Here is a 22,933-nt window from a genome sequence, read left to right as displayed (position 1 = left end):
AGAGCTTATTATTTTATTATTTTTCTTCTTATTTTTAAATTTTCTTTTATATACTGTTGTTATATCCGTGTAGGCCACCTTGAGTCACCATGTGTGAGTAGACAGTGATATAAATTTCTAAATAAATAAAATACACAAATAAACAAACCAGACCGTTACAATGTCCAATCCACAAGAGAATCAATCAGCTGCTCAGAATTTAAATATCGCTCCAAACGAACAACCAATCACCCAACCACCCAACCACATGGGCAAATGAGACATTTATAAGCTAAAGAGGAATCGGACGACACAATCCTGCTGATGACATTACCTAGTGTGGTAACAAAACGTTCGGAAAGTAAGTTGAAAGAAGCTTGCAGAGCAAAACCACTGCCCAAATAGGCAGTCCTTGTTTAATTAATATCAATGTTGAATGCAACTTACTGGAATGTTATCAATACGATTATCTTTCCAAACTTCCAGAAGAGCCACAACCATTTCTTCGAGTTCAACCTTGGACAAAACCCCGTCTCGATCAACGTCGAAAACCTTGAAGCAAACTGAAAGAGACAGAAGTGGTTATTCTAACAGTCAGAACAGAACAGCCGATAGCGACTCAAAAGATTTTGAAGACTGAGATGAAACCAGAACTGGGTGGGTTTGGTTTTTTTTTAACTTATGGATAGCGGATTAGAAAAGATGTGAAAGACCGGTTTTATATGCGGGAACTGCAACCAGATTCTCGTACGCACAAAGATGTGCAAAAGCTGAAAATGCCCGTAATTAAGGAATGGATTGTGAAGATGACAGAATTAGCGGAGAAGGAAACGGTGAGCTCTAGTTCTGCCTCAGGCTTGAAAGCTGCTGGGTAACTTTGGGCCAGTCCTTCTCTCTCAGCCCAGCGACCTAGAGATGAAATTGGGTTGTAGTTATGGGGAAAATAGAAGAAGGGGGTGTTATGGATGCTATCTTGAGTTTAATGCAGACACATGCAGATACATGGGAGGGAATAGCTGCAAACAGGGCATAGTTAAAAGGACTCACAAGAGACCTTTTTGAAGAGTGGCCTCCATTAGAGAGAGGAAATCTATTTCAGAGAGCGAAGGGACAGCAATACACCAGCACCAGAGATGCAATAAACAGTATAATCTGTTTACTCTTCTTTTTCCAAAGAGCAAATATTGGCATTTGCAACACACAGGCTCTCCACATACTCCATCCACGTATACACAAATGTCAGTACCATACACAGAGCTAACTGTTTGTGCTTATGAATATTTTATTAAAGAGAAATTAAAATCCAGCCAAAACAAAAAAAAACAAAAAATGGGGGGGGGGGGGTTATCGACTACCAATGAACCAGACAACCTCTTCCAGAAAATTGATTGTAATTGACGTCAAATGAGAGTAACTCACAATAATATACGGAATTAATAGAGCCGGGAGATGATTAGGAATTAGCTTTTAAAAGCCCTCATTTTCAAAACCATCATGGGAGATTATATTTCCTTAATGTGTGCATGCACCCATAGAGGAAAGAATAATAATAAAGGGAGGAGGGAGAATACAGGAGCCTTAAAAATGCAGATTAGGGAGGCAGATGTGGAAAGGTTCTTTTTTTCCTGAAAAAAGGAGGAAAAAAAGTGCAGGCAATAAACTGAGCTCTGTTTTTGCATATTATCCCTAAAGAGGGAGATCTGATCAACCTCTACATCACCGTGTTTCTCAACCTAAACAACGCTGAGATGAGTGGACTACAACTCCCAGAATTCTCCAGCCAGCATGATCCCAAGAATGCCTGCTGGCTAGGGAATTCTGGGAGTTGAAGTCCTCTCAGTGTAAAGTTGGCTGAAGTTGAGAAACACTGTTCTACGTACCCAGGAGGAAACAGCAGCAAATGTCAAATCTTGGGGGGGAAGGGTATACCACATGTTTATGTCTGCGTCTGTGTGTGTCATTCAGATACTTTGACATTTCCAAGGAGTAAAAGCAATAAAATCACAGAAGAAGCAAGACAAGCTTAGAGCCCATCAATAAATTCCACTCATGTTATATTCGAAAGATGGTTTCCCAAAAGACACGAGCTTTAAAATGCCTCTCAAAGGCTCTGCCGTAATTCCAGCATGGGTATTGGGAAAATTTCTCACTTAGAAATAAGGAATTTTTTTTTTCTTTGCCAGTGAGAACAGAATAGAATTCTTTATTCGCCAAGCGTGATTGGACACACAAGGAATTTGTCTTGGTGCAAATGCTCTCAGTGCACATAAAAGAAAAGAGACATTCGTCAAGAGCCAAGAATCATCAGGTACAACACTTAATAATAGTCACAGGGTAAAATAAGCAATAAAATCATACTAGGAAACAGTCAGTATAAATCGTAAGGATACAAGCGACAAAGTTACAGTCCTACAGTCACAAGTGGGAAGGAATGGGTGATAAGGAGTGATGAGAAGGTTAATAGTAATAGTAGTGCAGACTTTGTAAATGGTTGGACAGTGCTGAGGGAATTATTTGTTTAGCAGAGTGATGGCATTCGGGAAAAAACTGTCCTTGTGTCTAGTTGTTCTGGTGTGCAGCGCTCTATAGCATCGTTTTGAGGGGAGGAGTTGAAACAGTTTATGTCCGGGATGTGAGGGGACTGTAAATATTTTCACAACCCTCTTTTTGACTCGTGCAGTATGGAATAGCTTGCCTCCTGGGCTTGTGGGTGCTTCATCACTGGAGGGTTTCAAAAATAGGTTGGACAACCATTTAGCTAGGAGCCATTTGGAACCAGGCCGCGGAAGTGGATGGTAAGACAACACAAGCACATCCCCAGTTGTGTGAGCAGTGGACTAACACATATGCATGCTCTATTTGCGTGAGTGACAGGCGCTCACAGCTCGTGTGGAACCAGCCCCTCTCCCCACCGGAGGAACTCTGGAGTAGAAGATGTCCAAGGTCCCTTCCATCCCTATGATACTATGAGTCTATAAGTGTGTGTGTGTGAGAGAGAGAGAGAGAGACAGAACGAGAGGAGACAGAGAAAGTGAAGAGAGACAGAGAGAGGAGAGAGAGAAAGAGAGACGGCTGGGGCAGAGAGGGGAACTGGGATGTGCAAGAAGCGGGCCAGCGCACACACAGCCCTTGTGCAAATGGTGGGCTGGCACGCACGTGCATGAGTGCCTCCTGGCCCACCCCTGCCGGCCCATCACTCATACATGTTGAGTTGCGCATGCACATTCGCTTGATCTGGCCAGCCACTCGCATAGTTCGAATAAGACACACCCCGGAGGTTGGGACCCCTGTAGTACCCAGTAAACCAGTAACCAGAAAAGACTAGTTTGGGTAATAAAACACCTACAAGAAAAATAACCAAGCTCAGAGGGTACCAAGGACCTCTCAGTAACCTGGAAAATTTTGCTGTGATTTTAAATTCCCCAGGTCTCCATGTAGGCCAAAAAAGCGGTTATGCCTCTGCATACCAGTGAAAATGATTTGTATGGCTATTTTCTGGGGCTAAGACTGTGTGAGTGATCCATCCTAAGTGGAACCTGGGAACACCTGTAACACCCGAAGGGGTGCCTGGGAAGCCTCCTAGCCAGAGGTGGTGTTCGGCAGGTTCTGACCGGTTCTGGAGAACCAATAGTGGAAATCTTGAGTAGTTCGGAGAACTGGCAAATCCCGCCTCTGACTGGCCCCGCCCCCATCTCTTCTCTGCTTCCCATTGAGTCCCAGCTGATCAGCTGAGTCTTCTTTAGTTGCCCTGCACAGGAGAACGGAGCTGGAAAGCAGGTTAGTGGGGTGAAGAGGGAATGGGGTTTTACAGTACCCTTCCCCTGCCATGCCCACCAAGCCACGGCCACAGAACTGGTAGTAAAAATATTTGAATCCCACCACTGGAGGGAGGGAGGGAGGGAGGGTGGGAGGGAGGGAGGAAGGAAGGAAGGAAGGAAGGAAGGAAGGAAGGAAGGAAGCAAACAGAGGTGGGATTCAGCAGGTTCTGACAGTTTCGAGAGAATCGGTAGCAAAAATTTTGAGTAGTTGGGAGAACCAGCAAATCCCACCCGTGACTGGCCCCGCCAACCCCATCTCTTCTCTGCCTCCCACTGAGTCCCAGCTGATTGGCTGGGTCTCCTTTGGTTGCCCTGCACAGGAGAACGGAGCTGGAAAGCAGGTTAGTGGGGTTGGGAGGGAATGGGGATTTTACAGTATCCTTCCCCTGCCACGCCCACCAAGCCACGCCCACGGAACTGGTAGTAAAACATTTTCAATCCCACCACTGCTCCTAGCCATACTCACACTTCTGCCGTTCTGCCAGTGGCCCCCTGCAGCAAGCCGAGAGCCCACACGAGATTTCCTTGAAGTCTATGTGATTGTCGCGGTTTTCATCAAAGGCGTTAAACAGGCCTGCAAAAGGTCCCAAAGCAGTTATAGGTAGCGACCAATTTGCCAATCAAATCATATGGTTTCATTAGCTGAGATACCAATAGCACTTAAGACTTCTATACTGCTTCACAGTGCTTTATAGCCCCCTCTAAGTGGTTTTACAGAGTCAGCAAATGGCCCCCGAAAATCTGGGTCCACATTTTACCAACCTCGAAGGGACAGAAGGCTGAATTAACCTTGAGCCGGTCAGGATCGAACTCCTGGCAGTGAGCAGTGAGTTAGCCTGCAATACTGCATTCTAACCACTGTTAAGATATTCGTGATATGATAATCATTTCAATCTTGAACTAATTGCTTAACATTAAAACAAACCTATAACTGTATATTTGATGTTGTAAGTCCCCCAGAGTCTTTTGGATGGCCATAATAACATCATCCAATACTAGCAATAGCCCTTAGACTTATATACCGCTTTAGACTGCTTTACAGCCTTCTCTAAGCAGTTTACAGAGTCAGCACAATGCCCCCCAAATCTGGGTCCTCGTTTTACCGATCTCAAAAGGATTGAAGGCTGAGTCAACCTTGAGACAGTCAAGATCGAACTGCTGGCAGTGGGCAGTGCAATACTGCCTTCTAACCACTGCACCACCACGGGATGAGACCCAGGTAGTCTTCAGCTTACATTTGTGTAGCAACCGTTTCAAATTACAATGGCTGTAAAAAAAAAAGTAACTTTTATGACTTGGTCTTTGTACTTATGACCATCACTGCATCCCCACAGGCATCGGATCAAAATTCAGGCGCTCGGCAACTCCATGTATTCAGGATGGTTGCAACATCCTGGAGTCAGGTCATCACCATTTGCAACCTTCCCAGCGGACTTCTGGCAAGCAAAGTCAACGGAGGTAGCCGGATTCGCTTAACAACTATATCATTCACTTAACAACTGCAGTGATTCACTTAACCACCTGGCAAAGAAAGGTTGTAAAATTGGGTGTGGTTCACTGAACAGCTGCCGTGCTTAGCAATGGAAGTTCTGGTCCCAATTGTGGTCCTAAGGAGAGAACTACCTGTACTGAGTAGCCTACACACTACTCACGTGCACCCGAAGATGGAAATCTCTAGCCAGGCACCTATTCCAGGGAATCATGGTTTAATATACTGGACTTTTTCCCCCCCTGTTCATTTCTTAGTCTAGTATTTGACTGGCATCTTACAAAAGGAGAAACGCAGGTGCCATATGGTCAGCCTTAACGGTTTCTCCATCGTTTTTATTGATTTATTTTAATCATTGCAATTACTGAGTTTCTGATTGAATAATTTACAAAATGGGGCTCCTTCTGAGATTCTTTCCAGAGGGCAGCTGGTAAAAAATAACTCTCTAGTCTAGAAGGAGAGCAGGAATCCAGATGGAGCCAGCTACCCCAACTGCTCCTTGCTGGTTTTCCATTCTCTTTCCCACCATTCATATGTCACCATTCATATGTCAATTTTGTTTCCATGTTTTTACTTCCATCATCCCAACTTTGGAACGCTTAGAAAGAAGAAGGATGTCAGGCCTAGACCAGACCAGAAAACCAACTCCACAGGAAAACTTCAACTGTGCTTTACTGAGGTTGGTTATAATTGAATTTTACCAGTCTGATGGTAATTGTTGTGGCCTGCCAGCACCCAGCGGAGCTGGCGGCAGACTTGGACAGTAAGGAAGTTGTGGGGGAACATGGGCCAGTCCTGGAGTCTGGGGAAGGCTCTGACGAGGGCTCTGCACCGGAGGCAGACACAGGGCCAGGGCTGTCTGACAGTTATCAGCGGCATCCTGAATTGGAAATCAGTGGGGCAGAACAACAGCTGGAGCCTGTTCCCAGTTTGCGCATGCACAGAGCTGCCAGGAGAAGGGAAACAGTTAAGGAACAAGGATAGACTCTGGAGTAAAGGCTCAGATGGATGGTAAATGGCCCCTCCCATAGGGCAGGGGTCTCCAACCTTGGCAACTTTAAGACTTGTGGACTTCAACTCCCAGAGTTCTTCAGCCAGCTTTGCTGGCTGAGGAATCCTGGGAGTTGAAGTCCACAAGTTGCCAAGGTTGAAGACCCCTGCCATAGGGAATAAAGAGGAGCAAAAGGAGAGTGGTGCTTGCACGAGACAATTCGTTCAACTCATTAGAGTGAAGACCTGTTCCTGACTTCTTACCAAGTAATTGCTGCTACAGTGTGGCATTTGGGAGATATCAGCCTGGCAACTCTCCAAGCCTTGATAAAGCTCTGTAGTTGTGAAATCTCATGAAAGATTGCATGGACTTTGCTGGAGAGGAATTCCCTTTAACCTAAATAAAAGGGGTTTTATCGGACGAGGAGTCTGCTTCATGATCTTGGTCAGAACAGTAATGTCCCTTCCTTCCTTCATATACAGCAGGGTTCTTCAATTTTTCCGGGTTGATGGACCAGCGCAGGGAGGAAAGTGGGGAAGAGGGGATGGTTTTGTGTGAGGGGCAGGCATGGTCTGGTTGCGAATAGGCCACGGCCTACAGGTTGTGGATCCCCGAGGTACAAGTAATCCTTGACTTACAACGGTTCATTTATTGACCATTCAAAGTTACCATACTTAAAGAACGGTCGTTCCTTTCTGTCTAGTTCGGGGGTTCCCAAACTTGACAATGGGCTGGGGAATTCTGGAAGTTGAAGTCCACAAGTCTTGAAGTTGGCCAGTTTGGAGACCCCTGGGTCTTGGTGACAATTAACAATTCTTGTCTATTTCTGCTATGGTTGCCTCCCTTATCCACCACAAGGGGGAATGGAATAGTCTTCCATTCGGTCGTCTCCAGGTGGCTTATAACTACAATTCCCAGAATTCAAAGCAGGCAAATCTAGAAGGGATTACAGGCTCAAGATTTGCCTCCTGTTAAGCGCTTATCTCTTCATGGCTTCCTTTTCTATGGGGCAAACTGTGTCCCTCTCCTTTAGGCCCTTATGAAGTGGGTCAACTACATAAACTTTTAATGCAGTTGTTACAAGTTCAGTATTTGTTGCCTGTACAGAGATGAATTCTGAGATGGGACCAACCTCTAGGAGCGTGCGTATTGGGACTGCTGTGAAACCTACACAATTTCGCTAAATACAGGTAGTCCTTGACTTACAGCAGTTCATGTAGTGACCATTCAAAGTTACAACGGATCTGAAAAAAATGACTTATACGACCCTTTTCACACTTACGGTCGTTGCAGCATCCTTGGGGGCGGGGTCAAATGATCAAAATCCAGACACTTGGCAACTGATTCATATTTATGACGGTTGCAGAGTCCTGGAATCATGTGATCTCCTTTTGCGACCTTCCGACAACTGGGAAGCCGGATTCACTTAACAACGGGGTTACTAATAACAACTGCCGGGATTCCCTTAACAACTGTGGTGAGAAAGGTCGTACAACAGGGGCAAAACAGAATTAGCATCTCTCTCACTCCCCAACAGGAGTTTTGGGCTGCGCAGTGGCCGTACGTCGAGGGATCCCCGCACTGAAAGAAAACCAAGAAGAGCTGGATTGTCAACGAAATTTACATACCTTCGCTCAGGGATGGATGGATCGGAGGGGAAACCAGGAGGCCAAACGTTTCCAGATCAAAACGGCCTGTTCTTGATTGAGCTTTCAGGAGCCAGTAGCGTTTCTCGAGGTCGATGATATCCGATTCTTCCACTGCGTAAAAGCCAAGGCGATCAAAGTCAAGACAAATGAAAGCGGTGCCTTTAAAAGGGTGCCGTGTCAGCCACTTTACGCAGGCAACAAAGCTCAGAGGAGAATTCCAGGAACGCGGATTGCTTTTGTGGAACAAAAAACCCTTAATGGGAGGTTTGCAGCGCAGAGCAACCCAGGTTTACTTAGCACCATTCAATATATTGAACAGGAAAAGAGGCTAGGGCAGTGACGGTGAACCTAGGATGCCCAGGTCAAAGGTGACACACAACAACATTTTTGTGCCGGTGTTCACTAAGGTCTGGCAGCAGCTATTCTCGAAAACACAACCCATTCTCATGTGATTTGAGGGGGCTCTGCAAGAAGTGCTCTTTGGATGTCCCACAAGAAGGATGTGTTCTCGTGCATAGTCCGGAGCCTTGGAAAATTACACAAGAACAGGGTGGACTTTTGGTGGTTTTCAAAGACTACAGGGGCTGTGAGAAAGAGCATTCTCCCACAACTTCTGGAAGAAGCCATTTCACTGATTAATTGTTCTCACTGTCAGGAAATTTCGCCTTAGTTCTAGGTTGGATCTCTCTTTGATATGTTTGCATTCGTTACTCCCTGTCCTGCCCTCAGGTCAGAGGTGGGATTCGGCAGGTTCTGATCAGTTCTGGAGAACCGGTAGCGGAAATTTTGAGTAGTTCAGAGAACCGGCAAATACCCACTCTGACGCCCACCAAGCCACGTCCACAGAACCGGTAGTAAAAAAAAATTGAATCCCATCATCGCCTCAGGTGCTTTGGAGAATAAATCGACCCCCTCTTCTCTGTGACAGCCCCTTAAATAGCCATAGCAATAGCACTTAGACTTATATACAGCTTCACAGGGGTTTTACAGCCCTCTAAGTAGTTTACAGAGTCAGCATATTGCTCCCCAATAATCTGGGTCCTCGACTATGTATCAGAATGGTCAAACAAATGGCAACTTCAAATCTCAACAAATAAATGCTCTGTCCTACATATTGGCAAAAAATAATAATAATCAGAAAATAAAATACAGGCTGAGTAGTCAAGACCTTGTTGATGATCCAAACTTTGTCAAGGATCTTGGAGTACTTATCTCTAATGACCTAAGTGCTGGAGCCCATTGTAACTACATAGCCCAAAAGGCCTTAAGAGTTGTTAACCTAATCTTACGTAGCTTTTTCTCTGGTAATATTACACTACTAACTACTAGAGCATACAAAACATTTGCTAGACCAATACTCGAATACAGCTCATCAGTCTGGAACCCACATTATGTATCTGATATTAACACAGTTGCGAAAGTCCAGAAATATTTCACAAGGAAGAATTCTCCACTCCTCTACCCGTTGCAGAATACTTTATGCCACCAGACTTCAACGTGCCTACCAAATTTTTTATTTTTCTTATATGTATCCATGTATTCATAACTATGTTTTTACTTATACTTATTATCTTGTAGGTAATTGACAAATAAAAATAAAATAAAAATAAAATAAAATTTAACCGTCATCGGAAGGGTGGAAGGCTGAGTCAACCTTGAACCACTCAGAATTGAACTCCTGGAGTGAGCAGTGAGTTAGCCCTGCATTACTGCATTCTAACCACTGTGCCACCATGGCTCTAAATATTGGAAGACTGCTATCATGTCACCCCTAGTCCTTCATTAGATATGGCCAGGAGTTGGTAACCTTAAACAATCAAAGAGCCATTTGGACCCGCTTTCCACAGTAAAGGAAACACCGGGAGCCACCAAACCATTTTGACTCTGCCGACCTACCATTAAATGTTCTGTTTTCTTCTGAAACTTTTCTTGGATTTATCCATAGTTGGCCTACCAGGGATTGAAAAGCTGAATAAATTGTGGCTGTGACGCATATTTTGAGCGACAGGGAGCTGTAGCAGAGGGATGAAAGAGCCACATGTGGCTCCAGAGCTGTGGGTTGCCGACTCTTGGACTAGACTTACCCAGTTCCTGCAACCGTCTCTTTTGTTCCGGGGGAGGAGACACACCAGCAGTGTCATTAGGCATTTTCTGAACATTTGAAACGTGGAGTCTAGAACATTTTCCACCACTGACCTAATCCATAAAAACCATCAAATTGGAAGGCATCACTGAAGCTCTCAGATCTAATCCCCTTACTCAGTGAAGGAATCCAGGTTAAAGCACTCATGATACATAAATGGCCATCCAGCCAGTGTTTGGAAACATCCAGTGAAGGGATGCCCCAACTGTCTGGGTCAATTGCTTCTGCCGTCAGAGGCATGTAAGTCAGAGGACTTTCAGAGACATCTGTATATACTTGCAGTATGTCAAGTCACCAAACAAGGCAATTCAGGAAAAAAATATGTATGCACATGAATAATGACGGCTTTATTGATTCAAAGCACTGTGCATTTATCATTCAAAGGATCGTAAAAAAGGGCTGTAAATATTTACTTTCAGAAGGGTATCCAAGGGAATACTGTTCAGAATACAGAATATGGAATAACACAGTTGGAAGGGACTTTGGAGGTCTTCTAGTCCAACCCCCCGTTTGAGCAGGAGACCGTACACCATTCTGGACAAATGGCTGTCCAGCCTCTTCTTAAAAACCTCCAGTGATGGAGCACCCACAAGTTCTGGAGGAAAGATGTTCTATCCATTGATTACTCCCACTGTCAGGAAATTTCTCCTTAGTTCTAGGTTGGATGATAAACTTCCATCCGTTACTTCTTGCCCTGCCCTCAGGTGCTTTGGAGAATACGTCGATTTCTTATTTTCTCTGCAGTCCCTCAAGTACTGGAAGACGGCTATCATGTCACCCCTAGTCCTTCCCTTCACCCCTATTCCTTCTTCTATAGGAGAACTATACGCCTCCTCTTCCTTTTTCAAACCCTGAAGAACTTGCTATGGGAAGAGGAAAATCTCTTGCACAAGGAATAGGGAGAAATGGATTTGGAACTCCTTTTATCTCGTTCAACCACTAATTCATGTGCTAACACAGGGGCGTCCAACCTTGGCAACTTTAAGACTTGTGGACTTCAACTCCCAGAGTTCCTCAGCCAGCTCTGCTGGCTGAGGAACTCTGGGAGTTGAAGTCCACAAGTCTTAAAGTTGCCAAGGTTGGACGCCCCTGTGCTAACATAATACAATTTTCACACCACTTCAATTCTGTACAGCATCAGTGTGCTTAGAATAGCAGGCCTATGGAGATTCTCAGTCTCACCCAGGTCCTGGTTGTCCCAAAGGTGTTTTTTTTTTTCAAGAGGCAAATGGAACTTTCTGGGTTTTGTTTTTTTTTGAAGATGTTTTGCTTCTTATCCAAGAAGCTTCTTCAGCTCTGATTGGATGGCAGGAAAAGGATGGATTTATATTCCTTGCAGGCAGATGGTCATTTGCATAACAACCTGCTAAAAGGATGCAGATGACCAGCTGTCTGCAAGGAATATAAATCCTTCTATTCCCCACCATCCAGTCAGAGCTGAAGAAGCTTCTTGGATGAGAAGCGAAACATCTTCAAAGCGAAACTGGAAAGTCCAGTTGCCTCTTTGAAAAAAAAGCACCTTTGGGACTTAGAATACCATGTTTCTTCCCAGAACTATAGAAATTGTGTCTGTGTTTAGTTGCATTTCATTGGTTGTTTTTTTTTTAAAGGCCCGATAGTGTCAGAAAATAGCTCTTATCATTTCTGCTGATGCAGGCAAATAAAGCAGCATTTAACATACATTAGATACACAGGTGTGACCTTGAGAAATTAGGTAGCACAGATTGCACTGTGGCCTTCAGCATCTGGTACACCATTCCAAAAATGATGCATTTGCCTTCAAGGAACTGCCAACAAGTGCCACCTGTGCATACAAAAGGCATTTTTGGCCGTACAGCTTTTGTGCGCATAGAATTAAAGGAGCATCTTTTTAACTGGAGCTAAAATTTTCAAAGGCTTAAAATCCAAAGTTATAGCAATTCTTGATAATGCAGAGAGCCCCTGACTTATAACCACTTGTTTAGTGACTGTTTAAAGTTGAAACGGCATTGGAAAAAAGTTACTTCTGACAGTTCACGCTTATAAACATTACAGCATCCCCCATGGTCACGTGATCAAAATTCAGATGCTTGGCAACCGACTCATATTTATGACCGTTGCTAAGAGATCCCCTTTTGTGACCATCTGATAAGCAAAGTCAAAGGGGGAAGCCAGAATTCACTTAAGCAAACCGTGTTACTAACTTAACAACTGCCCTGATTCACTTAACAACGGGAGCAGGAAAGGTCGTAAAAGGGGGCAAAATTCATTCAACAACTGTCTCACTTAGCAACATAAATTTTGGGCTCAATTGTGGTCATAAGTTGAGGACTACCTGTATCTCAAACCTGTCCTGTTTTTTCCAAACATTCACAGATAGTAGAACGTAAGTGAATAGGTCTAAACCTGAGGACACAGCTGGCTAATATTTGGATAGGTAACTTCAAGCAAATCTTAGGGATATAAGAATTTGTAAAAAGGATCAAAAGCCGCACCATTTCCACAGGGCTGCCAAGAAAATGTCAAATGAAATGAAGTTACAGGGAATTTCAGCTCTACTTGATAAGACTTGAGCTTTTTATGGGGCTTATAGATTTACTAGAGTGCTTTGGGCAAAATGACTTCCTGAAATATTTAAAATGAAAATAATCACCTTTAAAAAAAGACAACAACTATAAACCTCTGTCTTTTGTTATTAGGTAGATGCATAACTGCCCAGTCAGAACTACCCTAAAATATTTTCTCCCACAACAGGAACCCCCTTCCCATTTGAGAAGATTAAGAAGAAGAACCTTAAACGCTTTCCAGACAATATTTTGTCAGACTTTATGCCAATAAACGCTAGTATTGCTAATCTCTTGGCCAAGTATGTTGAGAGCTTACTTAACAAACAGGCAGGAAAGTCGCTGTATTTTTCAGGTTTTAGAATGGTTAAATCATACAGGTAGTCCTTGACTTACAACCATTCGTGTAGCGACTATTCGAAGTTACAACGGCACTGAAAAAAAGTGATTTACGACCGTTTTCACACTTTATGACCACAGAAGCACCCCCATGATCAGGTGATTCAAATTCAGATGCTTGGCAACCGACTCATATTTATGATGCTGGCTGTGTCCTGGCTCACACAAATCCCCTTTTGTGACCTTTTGACTTGCAAAGAGAATGGGGAAGCCAGATTCACTTAACAACCGAGTGACTAACTTAACAACCGCAGTGATTCACTTGACGGCTGTGGCAAGAAAAGGTTGGAAAACAGGGTAAAATTCAATGAAACATTTAGCTTAGCTGCATAAACTTTGGGCTCAATTGTCATCGTAAGTCGAGGACTACCTGTAGCTTGTCTTTAAAAACAACAACAACTGGGAATCTGGGCAGTATGACTTACAGGGAAAAAAACCTGGTACCCTTTTGTAGAATTTGGGATTTATCCCAAAATGAGAGGTGCCATGGCGTTTTCCTCTCACTGCCTTATAACAACACTGAAGACTGGTACAGATGAAAGATTCCTCAATGCTTCGGAACAAAGTGGGGTATATTTAGCACGGCCATTCGTGATCTCATTACCAGATGGCCTGAGTCCTTAAATCAACGCCAGTTTCGTGATAGGATTTGACTTCAGCTCGTTGGAATGGTTAGCGCCACAAAACAAACATGTGCAGAGGATCGAGTGACAAACTGAGAAGCAGTCTCAAAGTCTTGCTCTCTGAGACTTTGTGGTCTTCGTTCCCTGGACAACAATTTATTTGTTAGTTGATTAAATTTATTTACTGCTTATCTGACTGTGGGGGCTGGTCTAGGCGGCTTACAATGATAAAAATTGAGAAATGAAGAGGGACGTTGATAAATTTACAGAATAACCGAGTGGGAAGGGAGGTCTTGGGAGGTCTTCTAGTCCGATTCCTTGCTTAAGCAAGAGACTCCATATCATTCTGCCTACGGTTGGACCTAAGTGTAGTACCCAAAATTATCTGCTACAATGTCCTACCAGTCAATGACTACTTCAGCTTCAATCGCAACAATACAAGAGCACACAACAGATGCAAACTCAATGTCAACCGCTCCGAACTTGATTGCAGAAAGTACAACTTCAGCAACAATGCCTGGAGTGCACTACCTGACTCTATTATTACATCCTCTAACCCACCACTCCTTTAACCTTAAACTATCCACTATTGACCTCACCCCATTCCTAAGAGGTCTGTAAGGGGCATGCATAAGTGCACAATTGTGCCTAGGGTCCCTATCCTATTGCCCCCATTTATTCGTACCTATTTCCTGTATTTATACTCATATCTATTCTTATACCTATTATCTTGTGAGCGATTGACCAATTAGATAAATAAAATAAATTCCAAACAAGTGGTTGTCCAATTTCTTCTTAAAAACCTCCAGTGATGAAGATGTGCCCAAATGAGGAATATCTTCAAACAAAACTGACCTAGAGCACTGCATGTGTCACAACCATGTCCATGGGAGAAACTGCAGTAAAGGAAGACCCAAATGACTGGCAAGCCACTAATATGTAAAAAGACAACAAACCCCACTCCCTTCTAGCACTGATGATGTTACTGAGCTGGGTAATGAAACGTCTGCAAGAAAACAACCATGCTCAGAGAGCACCAAGGACCACATCTCTCTCTCTTCCTTTATGTCTGTCTGTCTGTCTGTCTGTCTGTCTGTCTGTCTGTCTGTCTGTCTATCTATCTATCTATCTATCTATCTTCTATCTATATCATAATCTATCATTTGCCTGCCTAATCAAAGAACCACCAAAAACACTCTCCACCAACACTGACAGGGCAAACCACTGGTATGTAAAAAGACAGCAAATCCACTCCCTTTTAGCACTGATGATGTTATCTAGTTGGGTAATAAAACATCTGCAAAAAAAACACCAAGCCAGGGAGCACCAAGGACTCCACCAAAGACCAAAATATAAAACTAGGGACAAAGATTAGGAAGGGCTATATGATTAGGGCAAAAATTACAATTGCATTTCCTCCTTTCCCAAATCGCTAAGATTTCGACCTTCTTGTGAAAAATCTCTCAAGCTCTTCCAGACATCTTTAATTTTTGTTCCTTTTTAAATGCTTGAGAGTCCTTCGGGGGGGGACCTTCCTAATGTCATAACATCCATCTTTGCCCTTGGACTAATGGAGCTTCAGCTGAAAAACAAGCTCAGCCAATAATCTCAGTGGGTTACCTTGGTGATTGACCACAGGAAGTCTTTGACTTAGGACCACAATTGAGTCCAAAATTTCATTCGCTAAGCGAGGCGGCTGTTAGGGGAGTCACACCCCATTTCACAACCATTTTTGCTACGGTTGTTAAGTGAATCACTGCAATTCAGCGAATCAGGCAGTCGTTAAGCAAACCTAGTTTCCTCTATTGACGTTGCTTGTCAGAAACTCCCTGGGAAGGTTGCAAGCGACAATCCCAGGATCTCAAGATGCTACACTCATCGTAAATATTGTACATGCTATTTTCTAAGCTCCGGAATTTCGATCCCGTGACTATGGGGATGCTGCAAGAGTTATAAGTCACTTTTTTCAGTGCCATTGTAACTTCGAACAGTTGGTAAATGAACGGTTGTAAGTTGAGGCCTATCTATCTTCAACGCTTCATACCTGCTCGTTGCCTGCATGTCAGTGGCACATTAGGTGCAATTAAAAAAAAGAAAGAAAGAAACTGGCTCAACTTGTCTTCCTCTGGTTTTATGAATGGTTTAAAGCAGTTCTCTAGCAACATCTCCATACATCAGCTTTGGGGTTTCCTTTTATTGGCTTTTCCCTTTAAGACGGGGTTTCCTAACCTTAGCGATTTTAAGACTGTGGACGTCAACTCTCAGAATTCCCCAGACCAGGATGGTTGGTTGGGGAATTCTGGGAACTGAAGTCCACATATGTTAAAGTTGCCACGGTTTGGAAACCACACTTTAAGACAGGAGTGTCAAACTCGATTTCATTGAGGGCTGCATCAGGGTTGTGTTTGACCTTGAGGGGCCGGGGTGTGTGTGGGTGTCTGGCCAGGGTGGGTGTGGCCAGCTTGATGTCACTCATGTCAGAGACGCCTGTGGTGGCCCAAGCACTCTGCCAGAGAAAATGGGCTCCCGATCTCTGTTTTCGGCTGCAATGGCCTCCTGCAACCCTCTCCCAGAGAAAATGGAGCTTGGGAGGTCTGCGCTGGCAGCGGCACTGCGGGCCAGTCTTTAACTACTTCCAGGGCAACCCTGCAGCCTGGATCCCAGCATTCCATGGGCTAGATACAGCCACGGGTGGGAATCTACCAGTTCGCACCTATTTGCTAGAACCAGTTGTTAACATTCTAAGCAGTTCAGAGAACTGGTTGTTAGAAGAAATTACTGGGCTAATCCTGTAAGGAAGGCAGGAAGGAAACATTCTGGTGTTGCTTACAGAAACTGCCTCTCCGTTAACCCTTGTTACATTCTTGGCAGAACTAGACTTCCTGTCTCTGGAACTTCTCTGGAGTTTTTCCCCCCTCCTTTGCTGGTACTTTGCTTGTGTGGATGACCATTCAAAGTTACAATGGCAGTGAAAAAAGTAACTTATGACCATTTTTCACACTTACAATTGTTCCCCATAGTCATAAGAGGCCAGGTGAGGAGATGCGTGCCTCGATGTGAGTGATATTGAGTTGGCCACACCAAGCCAATAACATGACCAACAAGCCATGTCCACCCAGTCACATGACCACCCAGCCACGCCCACAGAACCCGTTGTTAAAAAATTTGAATCCCATCCCTGGATACAGACCACAGGACTTAAGTCTGACACTCCCTATTGTTAGGAATGTAAGTCACCTAACAGCTATTTGGGTTGAAAATATATAAACCAGGATAAACATTTTAATACTGTAGCTTTAAGAAAATCCTAAAACTGTAATTGGGTGTGGTTTCTCAAATGGCCATAAGATGGAGCCAGAAACCTGGGTTGTTTTAGTCTTAGTCTCAGAAGAGAGTGTGTCTCAGTAAGTCTCTGTTTCCTTCTGTTGGAGAGTATTGCCGTTCCTCCTAAACGGACTGTTATTCTTGGATTTGATGTAAGTCTGTTACTGAACTGTTTTTGATACTGGACTTTGTTATTGGATTATTCCTGGACTAAAAACTGACTGATCTTACCTGTGAATGACTTTGGATTGTGTTTGAACTTTGCTATTGAAAGTAAAAACCTACATTTACTGTACAGTGTATCTGTGTGCTGTGTGTGTATTATTCAACACTTCTCTCACTATGTCTCCCTGTATGCACCCATTCTCCTAATGGGGAATTACCTCAACACCTATTTTAAGACATTTAGGAGGCTTTAGACCCCTCTTCCCCTTTGTTTTGAGTTCAAATTGTGGTGCTGCAAATCCTGACTGTTTTTGGGAAGGACAGATCCTGAAGCTGAAGCTCAAATATTTTGGCCGCCAAATGAGAAGAAAGGACTCATTGGAGAAGACCCTGATGTTGGGAATGATGGAAGGCAGAAGGAGAAGGCAGAGGATGAGATGGGTAGTGTCCATTGATGCAACGAACCTGGATTTTGGCAAAGTCTGGGAGACAGTAAGAGGATGGGGGGGACTGGTGTGCTGTGGTCCAGTGAAGAGTTGGCAACTTCACGAATGAATGACAACAACAGCACCTCTGCTTGTCAAGCAATAGGGATATCAATGAAATGGGATGTGTGTTTTGCTATTTTCGGTGGTGAGGCCACGTTTGCTAGCATCGGTCAGAACAGGATGTGAAAAGTTTTAGAGTTTTATTCCAGCCTTGAATAGGGAGTTTATTTGAACTGTGTTTTGAAACAATGCATTTCAAGGTTGACTGGCCTGGTGTGAGGTTGTAGCATCCATGTGTGGCATCCATAAAGCAACCCAGCTCTGGAAACACAGGTTGTGTTTTGACTTTCCAACTCTGCAAACAGCCACCTTGAACTTGAAAAAGGCTCAGTGGGGGAAAAAAGAAATCTACTAATCATAGTGATTGATGGTTTATCTCTGAAGAGAATAGAGTAATTAGCATGATTGTACCAACCAGAGATGGTAACTCAAAATACTAAATTTTAAAAAATCGAAGGACGGATTGCATGCTGTGGTGGGCTACGTTCATCCACTGTTGCATAAAGCTGTTTTGTTTAATGCTACTTTAATTCATCTTAATATAACCCAATCTTAGGGAAGAAAATAAGGTTTTATCGCTGTCTCTTATCAGGCAGAGTGCAAAAAAGTAAGGTCAAAGAAACCAACTTGGAGTCAAGCTGTCGTCTTCAGAGGAATTACTAATAAGTGTGAATATTTGCCACTTTCTGACAATGACAGCCGAAGAGCTCCGCTTTTTGGATCAAACTCCAATTCATGTAAGTGAAATCGGCTGTTCCCACAAGGCAAAAATCTGCAACTAAGTGGAAAAGAACATTCAGCTGATTGCACAAAATTGCCCGTCAGCGCTTGTCATATTCAGAGTATTGATTATAAATTAAGCAAGCAGTCATTTCCAACAGTGGTAACTGACGGCTAGGTGCTTTTCAGATCTAAAATGGGAAATCTTCCAAATAAAAAATACAGACAGTCCTTGACTTATGAGATTCTCAGTCATCCAGATCATGGTTGTCCCAAAGGTGTTTTTTCAAGAGGCAACTGGGCTTCGTTTTTGCTTGAAGAGGTTTTGCTTCTCATCCAAGAAGCTTCTTCAGTTCTGACTGAATGGTATGGAAAGGAAGGATTTATTGAGCAGCCTTCTCTCAACAGAAGGGGAGGGATACGACACCACTTGTCTCCTGTCTACAACACAATTCTTTCAGCAGTCCCTAAAAGGCCCCACACCCATTTGCACTCTGATTCAGGTGACCCTGAGGACACAGATAAACCTCCAAGTGGCCTCAATGACTCTCAGAGAGAGTGCTAACAACCAGATGACTCCAAGGAATATAAATCCTTCCATTCCCCACCATTCAGTCAGAACTGAAGAAGCTTCTGGATGAGATGAAAAAACAAAGAAAGTCCAGTGCCTCTTGAAAAAAGCACATTTGGGATTATGACTGGTTTGTTTTGCGACCATTTGAAGTTATGACTGACCGTCCAAAAGGTATTTAGGACCAGTTTTGAACTTCCAATACCCTCCCCACAGTCATATGGCTGCATTTGGGGTACATCCCATGGTCACATGACTGTGATTTACAACATTTTTGCCAGAAACGGGGGTTTATTTCCTGTTTCTGGCAAAAAAAAAAAACCATCCAAAAAAACCAGCAAAAAATTACTTAATAAGCATTTCCAAAAATTTTTGTAAAAATTGGATTGGTCGTGCAATGATCTGCTATTGTTTCTTTTTGTTTTTCTTATATGTATCCATTTCATGCATTCATAACTATGTTATACATATACCTGTTATCTTATAATCGTTTGACAAAATAAAATAAAATAAATAAATAAATATATGACTATTACGGCTTATGTCAGTAATTGCCAGGCTCAGTTAGGGTCAAGAGTCAACGACTATCTATAAATATTTAAGGTGGTAACTCCATTAATGTCTAGGAAATTCTGAATCCAGGCAATCCAAAATCTACAGTAAGGAGGGAAAAAAAAAAACATTTCAGCTTGCAGAATCTTTGCAAACTAATCAAGTCTACATCGGTGCTTACTTTGAATAATTCATCCAGTATTTATGTGAAGAGCCAACAAATCGCACAAATTTACTGCAAGTGGTTCAATGCTCCCCTGGGGTTCCTGAGATTTAAACAGGTCTCACATTCCCAAACATTGTTCTTTTTTTGGCTAGTTCTAACAGCTGGACGACAAAGCTTCAAATCGGGGTAAAGGGGGGTGAGGCGAGGAGAGCTAAGAACCTTAGCAAACTAAAATTATTATCACCAAAAGAATCGTTTACACATTTTCATGAAATCGCAGCGCATAAGATTTCTGAAAATACCAACCACTGTTGAAAAATAATGTATTTATTTAGCAGGAAACATTTCGGATGAAGACGAGAATCCACCCACTCCCTTTCCTGCAATTAGATGAGCTTCTTACACAAATCTAGATTCTAGGAAGACAAGACTCTTGTTTAAAAAAAGAAAGAAAGAGGATAAGCAGGAGCTACCAATGGTTGCAGGCTTCTCTCCCTCAGCTGCTCTCCTTCATCCCAGCTGCTGCCCTGGTTAACTTTAACTCTTTATATACCAGTTTACAGTATAGAATACAGAGTAAGAGTTGGAAGGGACCTTGGAGGTTTTCTAGTCTAACCCCTTGCTCAGGAAGGAGACCCTATATCAGGTCAGACAAATAAACGGTTGTCCAATCTCTTCTTAAAAACTTCAGCGTGAAGCATTCATAACTTCTGGAGTCAAGTCGTTCCATTGATTAATTGTTCTCACAGTCAGGAAATTCCTCCTTGGTTCTAGGTTGAGTCTCCCCCTGGATTAGTTTCCATCCGTTGCTTCTTGTCCTGCCTTCAGGTGCTTTGGAGAATGACCCCATCTTCTTTGTGGAAGCCCCTCAAATATGGGAACATTGCTTATTATGTCACCTCTAGTTCTTCTTCTCATTTAAACTCAGGAAAACCCAATTCCTGAGACCGTTCGTTCTTCGTATATTTTATCCTCCAGTCCCCTAATCATTTTGATTGCTCTTTCTAGAATCTCAACCTCTTTTTTATATCACGGCGGCCAAAACTGGGTGCAATATTCCAAGGATGGTCTTACCAAGGCCTTATAAAGTGGGATTAACACTTCACATGAACTTGATTCCGTGCCTTTGTTTATGCAGCCAAGGATTGTATTGGCTTTTTTGGCTGCTGCCGCACACTGCTGGCTTATACTTAAGTGATTGTCTCCAAGAACCCTCTCACAGTTACTACTATTGAGCCAAGTACCACCTATTCTATACCTTTAATACGATTCCTATCCTTTCCCTCCTCTCCCCACTTCTCCTTCCCCTGTCTTCCCTTCCTCTTCTCCTTCCTTATGACTTCTTTCTGCTGCATTATCAACCAGTTTCATAACCCATTTTCTCTTCCCTTCTCAAATTTTCCCTGTCCCCAAACTATTTCCAAAACTCTACCCTATTCTCTTAATTTTTTGCTGAAGGAATGGAGAGAAATTTTATGCATTCATACATATGAGTGAGTTTGCATGTAAATGAGTACGTGAACGTAGTTATTATGCTTCTATCCATATATATAAAAGCAAAATACCACTCAAGCATCATCACAAAATCTCCAGAACCGTAAAGCCTACAAACTTGAAATTTGGCACGTATATTCCTCTTGGCTTCTAGGGGCTCACTAAGAAAGGATTTTTCGAAATGACCATCAGAGCTATTAATATTCCCTATATTATTATTATTAACAGGCTCTGATGCTAAGGAGTTCTACTCCCCCTCCCCACCTTAAAAGAAATCTCTTCCAAATGCAAAACACCAGCAGAGGAAAGAAGTTTCATTTTCAGTTTTAGTTTCACAGCACCAAGCAGCTTTAGTATAGAACAGTTGAGCTAAGCCACGCCCAGGTTCCTTGCTATCTCCTTCTTGCTCACACAGCAAATACTGTTTCACTTTCCAAACAGCCCTCAACTCTCTCACACACTGACAGGACGCTAGCCAGATGAATACCGATGGATGCTGGTAGGCAGAGGCAGAATTTTGCCCCCTTTATTTTCCTCCAAAAAAACTACGCCCGACCACATAGTTTCGTAGCGAAGCACGGATATTGAGACAGTCCTTGATATGGATTGATCTGTCTGAAAGTGAGTAGTGACACATTCGAGGGCTCAGTTTTATAAACTGGATTCCTTTGTAATAGAGGCTTTGATTTAATCCCACATTGAACACTTTACATTCTTCTTGCCGTGTTATCAGTGCTGTATTTATCTAATCCCTGTTATCCAGTGGTTACTGATATGCATATACAAACAAAAAAATTGTCATTTTTGCATGTTTATGCAAGGGACTGGAGAAATCTCCTGGTTCAATGTAGATTTGCAAACCTTAGGTTGATACAGAGAGAGGAAGCCGGGCACTGCAAAAAAATTATGTCTCTCTCTATATATATTATTCTTTCTTTTATGGGAGTTATCATCTTAAATTTATTTTCCTTTAGGGTAACTGTTGTATCCAGTTCTCAGTAGTTCTAAGATAAAATAGATCTCATTCAAAGGATCGGAATCCTCACCAGCCTCTTGCAATGTTCATCCAGCGGGTGATAACGTTCCTTAATTTTAAAACAGGCTACTTCTGAGAAGCCCACCGTCTCAGCCATATCTCATGCAGATATGTGTAACATGGGGTAACATAAATTCTGCATTCTTTTGAGCATCAAGTCAAAATATATTGGGCTTTTTTCTATTGGCCATGGCATTTTAAATGGATTACTTACTTCGCTGGTTGAACAGTCGTAACTCCCCATTGCACTGATTTAATTTTTATGGCCAAAATATGTTATCTGCTTCAGAAGGGTATATATGCATATATGTGTGTGTGTGTGTGTGTCGAGAGGGAGGGAGGGAGGGAGAGAGAGAGAGAGGGAGATCCCTGAAATGCCTCACAGTTGAAGATGCTTAAATGGGAAATGTTAAAATAAGTAAATAAGACACAGTCGGCGGCAGGTTCTAAAACTAACTTTGCAGTGGTCCATCCAACTCTCCTGCTTGAGCAGGGGGTTGGACTAGAAGACCTCTCAGGTCCCTTCCAACTCTTATTCTGTTATTCAATATTTATCTGTATTTCACTTGGATTTGTCTTCAGAACAGACAACAACATAAGAATCTCTCTTCATCATATACCCATAGCAATAGGCCCGTGAGGTACGTTAGAATGGGAAATAAGTCCAAAGTCACTTCATGAGTTTTCACCAATTAAAAATGGAAGCAGTGAATTAAAAACAAA

At 42.9% G+C, this 22,933-nt stretch overlaps 1 protein-coding gene across 6 annotated transcripts in view; it reads right to left on the bottom strand.

The window, feature by feature from the left end:
• Positions 1-22,933, bottom strand: part of USP32 (ubiquitin specific peptidase 32) — a 206,466-nt gene that overhangs the window by 69,915 nt on the left and 113,618 nt on the right. For all 6 annotated transcript variants that reach the window (XM_087925228.1, XM_087925232.1, XM_087925236.1 and 3 more), the window contains exons 6-8: positions 7,906-8,037; positions 4,264-4,371; positions 427-542 (exon numbers count right to left, since the gene is read on the bottom strand). In XM_087925228.1, coding sequence (XP_087781354.1) covers positions 427-542; positions 4,264-4,371; positions 7,906-8,037 — 356 coding nt within the window. The remainder of the gene's footprint in view (positions 1-426; positions 543-4,263; positions 4,372-7,905; positions 8,038-22,933) is intronic.

Source organism: Pseudonaja textilis, chromosome 1 (genome assembly GCF_049901715.1).
Source record: "Pseudonaja textilis isolate UNSWEBS1 chromosome 1, rPseTex1.2, whole genome shotgun sequence".
Taxonomy (NCBI): Eukaryota; Metazoa; Chordata; class Lepidosauria; order Squamata; family Elapidae; genus Pseudonaja; species Pseudonaja textilis.
This window is presented reverse-complemented; position numbering and strand designations above follow the sequence as displayed.